Genomic DNA, 17116 nt, shown 5'->3' with positions numbered 1-17116 from the left:
ACCTATTCTTATCAAGAAAATGATCAAGAATAGTGTAGAAGACGTTTTTAAATACGTGTACTTTGGATATAAAGTAAAAAACTAGACTAGACATGCTAATTGGTCAAAATGTTCTAATATTTTTGCTTTCGACTTTGATACAAATTTTTTATTTTTTAGAATCACATTATTCAATCAAAATAATGCATTCAACAACACCATCAGTTGAAACATTAACCGAAGATTATTTCAATTTCTAGTACTATAAGCTAGCTACAGTGTATACATTCTTATAACTCGTTCCTATCTGTGAAATTAGCATTGATCATGTAGGAGAATAATCTATGAATAAATATGATAGATTAAGGATAGAAACATCTACGACCGCATAGCGCAGTGGATTAGCGCGTTTGACTTCGGATCAAAAGGTCGTGGGTCCGACTCCCACTGTGGTCGAATTTTTTTTCTTTCGTGTATTATCCAAAAAAATTTCATCTATTTGATCTGGAACAATATTCTAAGTCAGATTGTTCAATAATTTCAGAGTCCCTTTCACACACTCACCGAGACAAATACAATCTTTTTCAATTTTAGTTTTTTATTTTCTTTCAATACAATTTAGATAAATAACATTAGTTAACTTTTGGATAGATATGGGAAGTAGAGGGGTGTAAGTTGAAATTAATCTACATAATAAACATCAAACGACCATTAGTCAAACAATCCCTAATTAACTGCCTTAGATAATCCACGTATCCCACTAAACATGTTAATGCTCAAATTTTTCCATCACACTCATCAGATCTCATTATTCCATTACCAACCCAAATTTTTAAAAAAAGTGGAAGGTTTTTTCATTTTCAGGCTACCCGGGAAGCGAGTAATCCGACTCAATACTCTGATGTACGCAGTTCAGCAGGATTATTCCCTGGCTGTTTCTGACCCATCCGTGATCACCACAACCGATCCTTGACCACCACTAAATATTACAAGATTCGAACCCGAGACCTCTTGCAAGGAACTCGGGGCACCAAACCAAATTCAAAAACCAAAAAAAAATCTTTAAACTACCTCCGTTCAAGTTCACAACAATTCAAACACGCAGTTTCTCACATGGACATTTTGCATCTTGCACTGAGCAGCTGCACAGAACTAGTTTGGATACATCATACTATTAGTCATAGTATTATTAGTCAGTGTACATGTATTGTTAGTCAATGTTTATTAGTCAGTATATGTACTCCGCATATTCTTATCAGGTAGTTACAAGAATAGAGAGTCAAGGGTTATTCCCTAAATTAGCTCAAGCTAGTTGCAGGAAAACATGTATATATACTGATACGTTATTGAATGAAAGACAGAACAATTCACAATCTCTTATATGGTATCAGCAGCCTCTCAATCCTAATCCCTACTCATCTCTAATTCACATTCGCACCTTCACCTATTCCTGCAAACACTAACCTATTTTCTTTCACAATCATATCACAATGTCTGATACTTCCAAAATTCATCCAGCAATTACTGTAAACAACATTAAAAATTTCATACCCATTACACTTGAAATGGAAAAGAGTCCATACTCTTTTTGGTCGGGTTTGTTTAAGAATCACTGTCGAGCTTATGAGGTTCTCGATCATATCATTCCGGCCACCACTGACGCCTCATCCTCCGTCACTCAAACCTCTCCACCACCTGCACAAACACCCTCTTGGGAACGACTCGACGCTATCGTTCTTCAATGGATTTACGGAACGATTTCTCTCGATCTTCTCCGCACCGTATTCAAAGAGGAATCAACGGCCCAACAAGCTTGGGACCGATTAAAGGGTATGTTTGAAGACAACAAAAACTCACGTGCCGTTCATCTACAACATCAATTCGCCAACACTCGTATTGATAATTTTCCTGATGCCTCTTCATATTGTCAAGAACTTAAAATCCTTGCCGATCAATTAGGAAACGTCGGACCTGCAATTGAAGAAGATCGTTTGGTGCTACAACTCGTAACAGGTCTCAATGAAAGCTACGCCAGCCTTCGTTCCATCATCACTCATCGTGAGAAACTACCCTCATTCTATGAAGCCAGATCAATGCTTATTCTTGAAGAAACCCACGCACAAAAACTCGCCACTCAGGCAGCCTCAACCGACGCCACCGCACTCGTATCATCTACCGGCGCCACCAATCAACCGCCGTACAACAATTCGTCCAATCGTTCTTCTACTAATCGGGGTCGAGGTGTGTATAGAGGAAATAGGGGTAGACAGTCGTCTGGAAATAGGGGCAGAGGAAGATCTTATTCGGGTACATTTAATTCCGGGTTTAATTCGGGTCGACACACAGCTGGTCAGTTCAGTCCATGGAATCTTCATAATTGGGCCTGGAATAATAACAATAATTGGGCTTTACCCCTTGCCCGTTTCCCACTACTACCTGGACACGCCCACCATCTAGCAACCAGCAGCCTGGTCTTTTGGGCCCACACCCCAATGCTAATTATGCTTCTTCTGTGTTATCACACCCCACTGATATCGAAGCCGCTATGCACACAATGAGTCTCAACCCACCCGATGACAATTGGTACTTAGACACGGGCGCTACATCTCACATGACCAACAACCACGGTAAATTTATATTTTATTATCCAACATATTGCTCTAAACGTATTATTGTAGGTGATGGAAATGGATTGCCAATTCAAGGATACGGTCATACTCTCCTTCCTTCCCCCCCCCCCCCCCCCCCCCCCCCCCCCCAACACCTCGTCCATTACATTTAAATAATGTTCTTTACTCGTCTCATTTAATTAAAAACTTAATTTCCGTTCGCCGTCTTTCTAAAGACAATAATATTTCTATTGAATTTGATCCGTTTGGTTTTACTGTGAAGGATTTTCTGAAGGGGACCCCAATAACACGATGCAACAGCACAGGTGATCTCTATCCGTTTCAACCTTCCTTGCTGCAAGCTTTCTCAAATCATTCAGCTTTATCCGTTTCATCTTCAGATTTATGGCACAAGCGTCTCGGTCATCCAGGCGCTAACATTTTTCGTTCTCTTAGTAATAAAAATTACATTCCTTGTAATTCTAGTAATAAAAATAATATTTGTGAAGCTTGTGTTTTTGGCAAACATGTGCGTTTACCATTTTATAATTCGTCCAACATTACTCATGCTCCCTTTGACATACTTCATAGTGACTTATGGACTTCACCAATTGTTAGCAATAATGGTCATTGTTATTATATGCTTCTACTCGACAACAAAACCAATTTTCTTTGGACATTTCCACTATCCAATAAATCACATGTCTTTACTATCTTTACTAATTTCCATAAATTTGCCAAAACCCAATTCGGTATAAATATAAAATCTTTTCAATGTGACAACGGAACCGAATATAACAACACAAAATTTCATCAATTTTGTACCGAAAATGGCATGGTTTTCCGCTTCTAGTGTCCCTACACCTCTTCTCAAAATGGTAAAGCCGAAAGAAAAATAAGAGCAATCAATAATATTATCCGCACCATTCTTTCACAATCTTGTGTCCCTTCCAATTTTTGGCCTCACGCACTTCAACATGCAACTTATCTACTAAATATTCTACCAAATAAACTTCTTAACAATTTATCTCCAACTCAGCTCTTATATCACCGCACCCCTACCTATGATCACCTTCGAGTCTTCGGCTGCCTCAGCTATCCACTCATCCCTTCTACAAAAATTAACAAGCTTCAACATCGATCCACTCCATGCGTCTTCCTTGGTTTTCCTACGAATCATCGTGGCTATAAATGTTATGATCTATCCACTAAAAAGATCATCATTTCCCGCCATGTAATATTCGATGAAACCTCTTTCCCGTTTGCGTCCCACACCACAAACACCTCTACATACAAATCATTTACTGATACTTTTAATCCAATTTTCTATAACTCTCCTCCAACAAACCTACCAACCACTAGCCCAACACCATCAAGCCTAACAACATCTAGTCCAATACCCAATGCCACTCCAGACCCAAATTCGCCACCTGGTCCACTTCATCACCCAACTCCATTTACAGATCATACTAGTACTACTCCTTCTGATACACCATCTTTTAATTCTACATCCCCTACTGATACATATAATATTACGTCTACCTCTCCAACTAGTCCTACTCTTTCGCCATCTTCTAACTCCCCTACTGTCAATACCACTCAACCTACTCGCACCATGACGACTCGCAGTATGCAAGGCATTTATAAACCGCGTGTTCCGTTCAATCTTTCCGCATCTACTTCCAATCTGTCTCCACTACCTTCAAACCCAAAACAAGCCTTGACCGATCCTAATTGGCACCATGCCATGACCGATGAATACAAAGCACTTGTTGATAATAAGACATGGATTTTGGTACCTCGGCAACCACATATGCATGTCATTCGTTCTATGTGGATTTATAAACATAAATTTCGTTCTAACGGTTCTTTTGAGCGATATAAAGCTCGTTTGGTTGGTGATGGCAGGTCGCAACAATTAGGAGTCGACTGCACAGAAACATTTAGTCCGGTCATTAAACCAGCAACTATTCGAGTCGTCCTTTCACTAGCACTTGCACACTCGTGGCAAATACGACAACTAGATGTGAAAAACGCATTCTTACATGGCAAACTCAATGAGACTGTGTATATGTACCAACCCATGGGATTCCGGGACCCTCATTATCCTGACCATGTCTGCCGATTAAATAAATCTCTATACGGCCTCAAACAAGCACCTAGAGCATGGTACGAACGATTTGCAACTTACGTGTCTTCTATCGGCTTCACACACAGCCGGTGTGATCACTCTCTATTTATTTATAAAAAGGGTAATGACGTTGCATATATATTACTTTACGTGGACGACATCATCTTAGTCGCATCTTCAGACGCTTTGCGCGCCACTGTTAGCAACATTTGTCGAGTGAATTTGCCATGAAGGACCTTGGTGTCTTAAGTGATTTTTTGGGCATTTCAGTACATCAACTGGTCTGTTCCTAAACCAATCCAAATATGCTAAGGAAATAATTGCCCGTGCTGACGTGCTGACATGCAGTCTTGCAAGTCCTCAAATACACCTGTGGATACTACGTCTAAGTTGAGCAATAATATTGGTAATCCTTACAATGACCCATCTCTTTATAGAAGTTTGGCAGGTGCACTTCAATATTTAACATTCACAAGACCCGACATCTCGTACTCCGTTCAACAGGTGTGCCTACACATGCACAATCCTCATGACACTCACATGGCGGCCCTGAAAAAGATAATTCGTTACATCCAAGGAACGATTGATTATGGAATACACATGAATAAAACCAACACGACTTCCTTGATCTCCTACACGGACGCGGATTGGGTCGGTTGTCCCGACACTCGTAGGTCAACATCTGGGTATTGTGTGTATCTTGGTGATAACTTAATCTCTTGGTCGTCTAAACGACAACCCACTATTTCCCAATCAAGTACCGAAGCCGAGTACCGGGGCTACGCAACCTTCTACTTGAACTACATCATCCTCTCAACAAAGCTACCATAGTGTATTGTGACAACGTGAGTTCTATCTATCTTGCAAGCAATCCGATACAACATCAACGAACAAAGCACATTGAGTTAGACATTCACTTTGTACGAGAAAAGATAGCTCGTGGCCAAGTTCGTATTCTGCACGTTCCATCACGTTATCAAATTGCGGACATATTCACTAAGGGACTACCCCGACTACTATTTGATGATTTTCGCTCCAGTCTCAACGTCCGTCCACCTCCCGATTCGACTGCGGGACCCTATTGGTCATAGTATTATTAGTCAGTGTACATGTATTGTTAGTCGATGTTTATTAGTCAATATATGTAGTCCGCATATTCTTATCAGGTAGTTACAAGAATAGAGAGTCAAGGGTTATTCCCTAAATTAGCTCAAGCTAGTTGCAGGAAAACATGTATATATACTGATACGTTATTGAATGAAAGACAGAACAATTCACAATCTCTTATACATACATGTAACCTAGCTTGCAGCAAACCATGTTGTAAAAACTATTATTCATTTGACTGTTACGAAATATCGTATTCCTTCAGAACTTACCTTCATTGTGAAAGTCGATCCTTCATGTAACTTGGATGGAGCTTACTCAAAAAAACAAGAAAAAAGCACTCAAATTTTGCATTTATAAGATCTTCAGGTAGACTTAAGAAATATATACATTTTACAAGTAGTGAGTACCCTGCTATAAATAACCAAGATCTCATCTTCCAGTTAATGAATTCAATATCCCAATTTCTGTAAAGACTCAAGGCCACACTGAGCCAGAAAAAGCAAAACCGTATGTGCAGAAAGACTGAAAGACACTACAAGTCTGCAGGCCAGTGCTTCTTGTTAGTAGGCAAACTTCCATCATAATTTTACAAGTAGTGAGTACCCTGCTACCTCTTTGCCATTAAGTCTACAAGAACTATACTTCTATTGCAGGGTGCAATAAATAAATAAATATTATATATTGCTACTATAATAAACAGTTAGTTGGAAACAAATTTTAACTGTTTCGGAATTGAGTTAAAAGAGTTTCTTGAGATACCCAAATCATACACACACCTTTTAAGAATTTAAGGAGTGAATATACCATAGCTACTTCATAATTCCACTATGGAGTCGATATAATTTCCTGAAATTGCCGCTCTCAACTTCTTTGAAAAAGCATTATCATGGTCATCTGATGCAACCGGTGATAACGTAGCCATGAGAACATAATTTCCATCATTCTCAACATTGATCTCATAGACCTTGTAAAACACATCTCGAAGTTCTTGTACCAAAGTTTCATAGAACATTTTCCTAGGATGAATCACATTTATAACAACAAACCCATGATCATGAAGAAGTGATCTCATCACTTGAAAAACAAACTTTTTAACAAACTCCGGTGGTGGAGCACTAACGCCGCTTTGAGCATCACTTGAATCCAAATCAACCATAAAAACATCAAATCTATCTTTCAAACCAACAATACCAAAATTTGAACCATTCACATCCTCAACTATTCTATCGGTCATTTCAATTGCGTCTCAAACAAATAGTCGAACAGATTTCCCCTCGTTTAATCCAAAATACTGCCTTGCGGTAGTAAAAACAATCTCATCAGCCTCCACTCCAAAACTTCAAATTCTAATTGAGTGTTTAAGAAACTTAGCAAAGAACCACCACCAACTCCTAAGCATAAAGCTCGAGGAGTAACACCTACTTGAATTCGTTCATTAAGATATGAAACAATCAAGGATAAACCCGATACCATAGGACTCAAGTACGGATGAACCAAAACACTTATCAACCACAAACTCAACTTCCTTCATTTTCCTCAATCGACCAAAATCTAGTCCAATATCACATCACCTGCAACCAAACTAGGAACAATACGGACTAGCGATTGTATCAAATTAGGCGTTCTTTTAAACTTCATTCTCATTCTTATTCTCCTTCTCAATTCTTTACTTATATCATCTTTACTTTCTACTTCAACATTTTCAATTACAAACTCACCAACGGCCCAACGAATCTATCAATAATCACACGATACGCCACATCATCTTCATACGTCACCAATAAGGTTTTAGGCACACCATTTTGGAAGCACGATTTGGGATGTAAAGCAATAACTAACTGTTTCAGCTTATTTTCTAGTTTCTCCTTATCTAAGGGATCAATATTGGGAGGGCGAATGTAAATAGAAGGTTCTAGATCATCAAGTGAGAGATTGTTACCAATTAAAATGAGGCGTGAGATGTTGGACAAGTTGAATAAGAGCTGAAGATGGCCGGATTTAGTGCAGAAGGTCCAGTCGTTTTCGCGATGTTGTGGTACGATCATGGCGGCGATTAACGGGGAGGTATCGTTGGCGGTGGCAATCGGAGAATCGAGGACGGCGATATGGAGGAGTGGAGTCTCGATGTAAGAATGGTGTTTAATGGGGTAGGGATTGTGAATGTGATGTATTGGGCAGGGGTTAGGGTTTGGAATGATGATGGATTGAGCGCCATTGTTAGGGTTTGAGTGGTGTAAATTGGGTTTATGTTATGAATAATTTCTCGTTTTTTAATGGGAATGGGAATGGGAATGGGAATGGGAATGGGAATGGGAATGTTCTGCAAGACAAAAGTTGTGATGACTTTCTGAGACAAGTTAATTTTGTATAGCTAACAAGGTGTTTGGAATGCTTTTAGCAGTAGGGATTAAGTTTGGCTCGGGAACGAGTTTACCAGAAGGACATCGACCACTCCTCTAACGATAACGATACGGGTTCAAGTCAAACGGGGTGAACTATTTGGAAAAAAAAAATCATGTTTAAAACTTTGGAAGAAAGTTTCCATCTCCGCTGAGTGATTACCGTCATTTCTTGGGTGTTTGAGATGTCTCGAATTCGAGCTTCATTTGAGAATTTCATAATGCAATTTGCTTTGAAGTTGATTATGAAGTCCCCTAGGGTTTTTCCCGAGGTTTGTTACTAACGAGAGTAAGAAGTGGGCATGATCCGTATATGATCGGGTGGTTGGCTAATGGCCTCCGTCAGTGACATTAATACCGCCGTTAAATGAAAAAGAAGTGAAACCATGCTTAACACTTGAAATATTAGAACAACAGCAGCAACAACAACAACAAAAAAATTCGATACCACGTGAGTAGTGTATGGGGGATGTGAGATGTAGACAATCATTCCTTATCCAAGAATAAAAACAAGCCATTTTTCCACCCAGATTGAAACACTCTCAACAGTATAGAAAGTCATACCTCTCTCTATTCGACGGATAAAGAGATTGCTTCCAAGTGGACCTCCGGCCAATAAGTAAAATTTATTTTAAAAAATAGTAAAATAAAATTGAGACGCTATGAAAATGATAGAATCAAATTTCTATGGGTTTTAAATCTTGCCTGAAATTCAAGTTAGACTTTAAACGACAGTCAAGACGCCAATAAATCGACACTTCTTTTAACTCAGAAATAGAGCCAAAAAGAGGAAATATACAAATGAGGCAATAACAACGTTACCAAACACACAACATAATCCTTGAATTCTAGTTTATTTATGCAAGTCCTAGGTTAAATACTGTATACAATTTATTGATCCCATGTCAAGTGCCTAAACACGTGTATGGTGAAAGAATGATTTTATTCTTTACAAAAATATATCTATTGCTACAATACAACATAGGGCAACAACTTCAACATAGTTGTGCCTCGATTATATTTGAAAAACCAGTAACTTCAAATTTTTGTCAAGAGCTAGGGACGAAAACGCCAATGTAGCCAAATCCTGCTGTAAAGAATGCTATAGATTGTAGGAAGATATATACGTAGTAATGGTTCTTCCCAAACCAAAAATCGTAGCAGCCGCACACTAAGAGGTATGCTCCCATAAAGATCTCGAGCTTATATAGACTGTAATTAAACAACAATACATAAGATGTTAAACACTTATACTTCTAACTATGTATTGCTTTTAACAATTAATTTTTTTTAGAAAGGCTAACACACCCACACCCTTTTTTGTCCATGACGAGACTCGAACTCACAACCTTAATGTTGATGAGTTACATTGATAGCGCTAAGCTAGAAGCCCTCTGGTGCGTTACCAGTGCCAACTAAAAAGTTACAAACACAAATGCAATTTACCTTTCTCCAATTCGAAGTCGTGGTGTTTTGGTAGGTTCGGGACCCGATTTAGGCTTCAAAGCATCTCCAAGTTTTTTTGTGACGACCCATTCATTCACTCGTTTACCCGTCTCAAAAAGACCAATAAATGTTCCTTTAGTTCGATGTAAAGACATGACATTCTCAAAAGGGATCCAAAACACTATTAGATAAAATGATCTTGGAGTACCAACCGCATTAAGCAGAGTAACAATCGTTGGAAGATAAATAGAACCCCATTTAGGAATTTTTACTTCAGGTACGAAAACCGTTGCAGGCATTACAACACAATAGAAGATGAAGGTAACAATATGTGCGATGATTTTTCTAACAAAGAAGAAATTGTATATCAGGTAAAACTTTTTCAGCAACGTTACTTTCTGCATAACAAAAGACTAATAAGCATGATTTAATCTTTTAGAACACCTATAACGAAGAGTCATTTTATTGTTGTTGTTTTGACGAAAGTTAACGCCATTAACAAACCTTGTTTTTGGCGATTTCAAAGACCATTTTCTTGAAAAGGTTAGCGGGTCCACAAGACCATCGATGTTGTTGAAAACGCAAGGCACTAAAAGTACTTGGTAACTCATTTTTCACCTTACATGATAAACAATAAATTGTTTGATACATGAATAACATCTTGTAACAGTGATACAAAAGAATATAATCAGCTCTGATTTGAGAGGTACCTTGAGGTCATTAACGTATACAAACTTCCATCCGTTGAGACTCACACGGACAGCAAGATCCATGTCTTCCACAGTTGTTCGGTCCTGCCATCCACCAGCCTCATTAAGAGCTGAAATTCGCCACACACCTGCTGTTCCTGCATTTCATATAACAGATCTTATTAATAATCTTGAACAACAACTTTTATTTCGTTGTCATTTATATGAAACTTGGCAATTATGATTAATTATTTAGATTTGGATTGAACATCATTACCATTGAACCCAAAAAACGCATGTGTCACAGATCCGGATTCTTGTTCAACTTTAAAATGATAGTCGAGTGACATTTCTTGCATTCTTGTCATTAAACACTCATTCGAGTTCACTGCAATACACCATCACAAAATCAACAAAAGATGATATGTGAAACTTTTAGATGACTAATGTAATGTACTAATGTATATAATATACTATATACCATATGTCCATATATTATTCGTAATCTTAGTTAGCAAAAAAGATTTCTATACAATTAGAATAATTGTATAACAAAAGGGCTTCCGGCTGAGCGGTATTGAGGTGACTCATCAATTTTGAGGTTGTGAGTTCGAGTTCCATCATGGACAATAATGAGTGTGTGTGTTTTCCGTTTGAAAGAATTAGAATAAATGAATACAAAATTATGTCGTTTTGATGTTATAGTAGATAATTACAACAACGACATTACTCAATACCTACTCAAGCACAATGTTTATTAGGATTATACATTATGTGTAATACGGTTTTAGCCTAATAATATCTTTAAAGTTTAGGTTAACTTAGTCCGAATATAATTTTATGTCTCATGCTTTTTATGGTTGTCAGAACTACAATAACAATCAAGATAATCGGCGTCGTGAAGCTTCTCAAGGTTATAACAGTCATGGTTGAGATAGCAATCACCAATCCAGTTGGACGGCTAATCAACACATTGTTTGTGGTACTTGTAAAAGGTGTAGGAATGGACACATTCCTTTAGTTTGTCTAAATTGTGAATCCATTTACTATTCGTATCAAGCTAAAACAATCTACCACTTATGCCCCGTTTGGCTCATTGAATCCAATGGGATTCCGGCAGATTTGGAATTGAATTCAAACACACAATTTCCAATTCAGCCGGAATACCATTGGATTTCGTGAGCCAAACGATGCCCTTCCAGATACGGGGAAAACATCCATGTCACACATGATTGAGCAAGCATGAACAATCCAATAATAAAATACAATTCTATGGGATTATACATAATGAGTACAATGAGATGAAAGGAAATGAATACCAAATTTCCAACGTGCTTGAACGAGCGCAAGTTCAGGATTATGTGCAAGAAATGGAATGGTGCGCGTAAGGAAGTCCGGGTCGGGCTGGAAATCAGCATCAAAAATGGCCACAAACTCGCATTGTTTCACATAGGAGTGTTTCATGCCATCTTTAAGTGCACCAGCTTTGTATCCTTTTCTATTTTCTCTGATTTCATACTTTATGTTTATTCCTTTCCCTGCCCAGTTCTTGCATTCCGATTCTACTAATTCCTGTCCAAATTTCATCCAAAATTAAAAAGCACATTAAAAACCAAAAAAATTGTTGAACTACTTAACAATTGAACCATTTTATATGTATCTGATGGGTCAAGGTCAAACTTGTCTAAGTCATTTGAATTAATCCAAGTGTTTTGTTCGACGAAAAAATGTTAAACCTTGATGATCGGGTCAGAGTCATCGAGAATTTGAATTATCATCCGATCCGAAGGCCATGAGAGTGCGCATGCTGCTCCGATAGAAAACTTATAGACCTACGTACAATCCAAAACTTAACTATAAACTTACTCTATATTAGTAAAAAAACAACTTAGGATAAATGATATAGAGTGATAACAATTAACAAATAGTACCATAAAATACTTACCTCTTTTTCATTGTACATTGGTATTTGTATCAAAACCATAGGGTAAGCCAAATTACCCAACTCCAAATCCTCTTTAATCTCCTCCCATTTATACCTTTTCTCCAGCGTATATCTCATCAACTTCATAACGGCAATAACGCTTCCCATATAAACACGCTCAACAAATAACATAACCGACATGATTAGGCACAATGTCACCATAACATTCAAAAATGGCACGATCAATGGCACCTTTATTTGTTCCCACATTGTTCCCATAACCCCATTTTCAGTAACAGAGAGAAACAGATCTGTTTCCATCTCTTCCTTATTGTTTTTTTATTAATCACTTGAACTTAACTAGATATAATTAATTTGTTTGTCAGAAAACAGCCATAAAGAGTACTTTCAAGTACTACGAGTAATACAAAAGATTTGAACTTATTATTATATGTTTGAAGGTATTGTAACTACGTTATATATATGTAAAGAAGCTTGATAATGGGTGTTTGATTTTTAATTGGTCGAAAAGCACAAATGGTGGTGAACCACACAATTGAGTGTAGATGGAAGTTGTGATTTTGGCAACACATAGTGAATCTAATCTTATATGTGAAAAGAGAGTTTGTTTTATCTTGAACTTGACAATGTTTGGGGTAAGTAGCTAAAAATTAAAGCTTATAGATCTACACTAACGTATTTCACGTTTTAAATACACTAACGCAGTTAGCCAACTACCAACTTCAATTCACATCCAGACGTCTACCTAACCCCCATTCATTCACCTTCACCCTTAAACAGTAAAAAAAAACACTAAAACTTATCTCTGTTTTCCGCCATGGATCTACTCCTTTTGGAAGAAAAAAAAAAACACTTTAGCCCTCTTTACAAACATTTTACAATGCCATCTGTATCTCTGTCTCCAAGCTACGTGGCAGCTCCCGATTTGATCCTAACGCGCGATGGTGTTCGTAATGTAGTCCATAACGTTGAAAAAAAATCACCATCACGCTGTGTTACCAGCACGATAGTGGTAAAAATGGGTGCGTTAATAGTAGTCTAATGGGAGTTAATACTCCTAACTAATTAGACCCACGAGTTAACAATTTACCAAAAAACCCAATTTATTTTCAGTCACAGTTAATGAAAAAATGCCAGTGGTATACGAGTATCTAGTATGTTTATTTATTTAATTATTTTTTTGAAAAAATTCACCTAATAGTCAAGATTTAAACTGTATAAAGTCCTGAATGTAATGTTTCGGTGAATATATATAAAAAAAAAGATAGTGGATGTAAATGATGAAAAGAGGCGCTGACATATTTTGTTTTTTGTCCCCCTCTTAATGTGAGGTGGACTTCCCTATGAGAGATCAAACCGTGGATGTGGAGCTTGAAGATCACATTTTACCATACTAAAGAGTAGTATTATTTTAAGTTTACGGAATATAATAATAATAACTAGTTAAAAGACCCGCGATTTCGAGGGGTTTTGAAAGTTGAAATCATTTATTAATACATATTATATTGTATTTGGAAGGTGTTGAGTTTATACAAGCTTTCGTTAACATCAAACTTGAACAAGTTCTTGGAACGGAAGCGAATCCTAAATTGGTTAATGAATTCGTTTAATTCAAAACTCCTCTCATGTATCAATTCACCAACCCATTGCTTCTTTCAATACAAGTAACTAAATTCAATTATGTGCATCAAATAATTTTTGATGTTTGAAATGATATAGGTGTAGAGACAGAGCTATTTGTTTTGAATTACTGTATAATTTTTTACACGACGATAAGCGTTGACAAAACCCAATAGCTCATATTGAATACAATTAACGTGAATCATATATTAGTCACATTCAACGCGCTATCGTGACTACTAAGTTAATTGTTCGGGGTAATGTTCAGATGATAAAGTTATTGTGCAAAAGCTAGTAGAAGGTAAAACCAAACACAAACTATATGTTACATGTACTGGTTACATTACTTTTAAAAACCCATTAAATATTCAACATGATTTAAGATTAGTTAAATCATACCTTAGACCACTCACAGCGCAGGCGTCGTTGCCCCGCCGTTTGCCCCGCCGTTGAACGGCACCGTTGTTAGCAGCCGCGGTTGGGGCGCGGTTGGGGTGACCGTGGTGCAAAATTGCTTCCAACGACATTCGTTAGAACGAGGTGGGGCCCGAGTGAAATAAAAATAAAAATAAAAAAATAAAAACTTGAATTAGAGCCGTTGCCAACGGTCATTTGATTTTTTATTTTTATTTTTATTTTTTTGTTTTGTTTTTTATTTAACCTTTACACTTCAAACACTTCTATATAAACACACATTCAAACACTTCAATTCATAACATTTCAAACACATACACAACACAAAAAAACACTTCAAACACTATGTCAACATCCAAAAAAACGTCCAAACAAAAACAAACACCCGAACAAAATTCATCGGGTGTCGATCGGGATATGAGGTGTTCACTTTTACAAGATATGGAACAACATAATATTACCGTTCTGAGACTCGCAACTAGTTCTATCCCGAACCAAAATATTGGTGGCGGTTTTGGAGGTCCACGAGGCGGTTTTGGAGGTCCTCATAATTTTGGTGGTGGTTTTGGAGGTCCAGGAGGCGGATACGGACCTCAAGGCGGCGTTTTTGGTGGTTTTAGTGGGTACGGACCGCCACAAGGCGGCGGTTTTGGCGGTTTCGAAAACCCAAACCAAACCATGTATCAACAACATGTTAATCCTCCGTCTGAAGGTTCACAACCCGAAGTTGATGCGGTTGAAGAAACACAATTCGAAAACGAAGAAGTTGAAGAAACACAAACACCCGAGTCGCGTGGGAAAGGCAAACAGGCAAACGTTATGTGGTCCGATGAAGAAAGCCGAATTTTAGCCGAGTGTTGGCCCGAGCTTCTCTAAACAACATTATCGGAAACTCGCAAACTACCGGCACTTTTTGGTCCACCGTCCTAGAAGACTACAACAGTTTGGTTACCGAGCCTCTTCGACAAGATCAATTAACGGGAAAATGGAGTAAGATGTGTAAAGACATCAAGATCTTCATTGGAATTTACGATAAGCTAAAACTACATTGGCGAAGTGGGCACAATGACGCGGATATTATGAAACACGCGAAAAAAGGTTTCAAACTTCAAACAAATAGGGTATTCACATATGAAGAAGCTTGGAGTAGTATAAAAGATTGTCCTCAGTTTTTAACTTACAAAGGCTTCAACAACAAACGCGCCTAACCCGACTCAATTAATCTCGAGGATTCCGACCCAACACCGACACCGACCACGAATGTACCAAACTTGGAGCCTTTCTTCCGAGGAGATCCTATCCGTCGTCCTAGAGGTCGTGATAGTTCAAAAAGTGCTAAGAGTTCCGGTTCTTCAGATGCGGCTTCTCGACTTTCTTCAGACGAGACTCGAGCTCGCGTTATTGATTCGTCCATAGCTACAAGGCAAACTATGGAGGAGTTACGAAAAGAAGCACAAACGCGTACGAAGTTTGATGGTTTAAGGCTTTTATCTCAAGAAGTGTCTCCCAACATTCCTGCGGATCAATATAAGTTGGTTATGAAATATCGAAGCCAGCTCACCAAAAAGTACTTAGCGGAGTACAAGTCCGACGATGAAGAATAAATTATGTATTATTTTTTAATATGTCTTTTTAGTTTTTAGTAACGTATTGTTTTTATTTTTAAGTGTATCATTTTAATGTAATGTGTGTTTTTAATGAAGATTTTTATTTTAGTATTAAATTTGCTAAATAAAGTTGAAAAAATATTAGTAGTGATAATAATAATAATAATAATAATAATAATAATAATAATAATAATAATAATAATAATAATAATAATTAAATAAATTAAAATATATAATATTAGAAGTTGGGTCAATGTGATGGGTGTGATGGATGTTAGTGAATGTGGTTGGAAATGTGGTTGAAAGAAGCTGCTGAGGTGGTGCTGATGTGACATCAATGTGGTTCCATGACGGGTGTTATGGATAAGAGTGGTCTTAAAATGATAGTAAAAATATATCATTTTATACAGATTACAGATTTAATTGGTAAAACCAATGTACAAATTACAGATCTCATATGATAATATTAGGTAACCCTAACCTAAACCTTAAACTCTATAATTTAAACCATAAAATCTAAACTTTACACCCTAAAATCTAAACCATACACCTTAAACCCTAAACTCTTCTAAATCCTTTGAATTAAAAACTAAATCTAAACCCTAAGCCCTAAAATTTAAACCCTAGAATCTAATCTTAAACCCTAAATCTAAACTCAAAAACCTAAACCTAAACTCTAAACTCTAAACCCCAAAAACCTAAACCTAAACTCTAAACCCTAAAATTTAAACTCTAAATCCTAAACCCTAAATCTAAACTCAAAACTCTAAACCTAAACTTTAAACCCTACACCCTATTTCTAAACCCTGAATCCTAAACCCTAACCTAAGCCCCAAAAACACTAAACCCTAAGCATTAAAATATAAACCCTAAGCCGTAGAATTCAAACTCTAAACCTAAACCCTAAACCCTAAATTTAAACTCAAAACCCTACACCCTAGAATCTAAACCCTAAACTCTAACCTAAACCCTAAACCCTAAATCTAAACCCTAAACCTAAACTCTAAACCCTGAATCAAAACCTTAAACCCTAACCTAAACTCTAAATCTAAGCCCAAAACCCTAAACCTAAACCCTACACCCTAAATCTAAACCCTAACCCCTCAAAACTCTAAACCCTAACCCTAAACCCTAAAATATAAACCTTAAACCCTAAACCTAAACCCT

At 37.3% G+C, this 17116-nt stretch overlaps 2 protein-coding genes and 1 non-coding gene across 3 annotated transcripts; 2 read left to right on the top strand and 1 right to left on the bottom strand.

Moving 5' to 3' along the window:
• Window positions 1-361: 361 nt before the first annotated feature.
• On the top strand, window positions 362-435 carry TRNAR-UCG (transfer RNA arginine (anticodon UCG)). Its single transcript has one exon. It is a non-coding gene; the product is annotated as a tRNA-Arg (tRNA).
• Window positions 436-1404: 969 nt separating this feature from the next.
• LOC139895971 (uncharacterized) lies at window positions 1405-3033 on the top strand. The gene is made up of 2 exons (XM_071878533.1): window positions 1405-2606; window positions 2872-3033. The coding sequence occupies exon 1, from the start codon at window positions 1470-1472 to the stop codon at window positions 2535-2537; it is 1068 nt and encodes a 355-aa protein (XP_071734634.1). The 5' UTR covers window positions 1405-1469; the 3' UTR covers window positions 2538-2606; window positions 2872-3033.
• A 6080-nt stretch (window positions 3034-9113) lies between these two features.
• On the bottom strand, window positions 9114-12762 carry LOC139895970 (glucomannan 4-beta-mannosyltransferase 9-like). The gene is made up of 8 exons (XM_071878532.1): window positions 12309-12762; window positions 12100-12195; window positions 11683-11935; window positions 10641-10751; window positions 10385-10521; window positions 10179-10292; window positions 9675-10072; window positions 9114-9440 (listed from the first exon to the last, which is right to left on the bottom strand). Exons 1-8 carry the CDS (start codon window positions 12606-12608, stop codon window positions 9278-9280), a joined length of 1572 nt encoding a protein of 523 aa, XP_071734633.1. The 5' UTR covers window positions 12609-12762; the 3' UTR covers window positions 9114-9277.
• Between the last annotated feature and the right edge of the window lie 4354 nt (window positions 12763-17116).

The sequence above is a fragment of the Rutidosis leptorrhynchoides genome, chromosome 3 (genome assembly GCF_046630445.1).
Source record: "Rutidosis leptorrhynchoides isolate AG116_Rl617_1_P2 chromosome 3, CSIRO_AGI_Rlap_v1, whole genome shotgun sequence".
NCBI lineage: Eukaryota > Viridiplantae > Streptophyta > Magnoliopsida > Asterales > Asteraceae > Rutidosis > Rutidosis leptorrhynchoides.
This window is presented reverse-complemented; position numbering and strand designations above follow the sequence as displayed.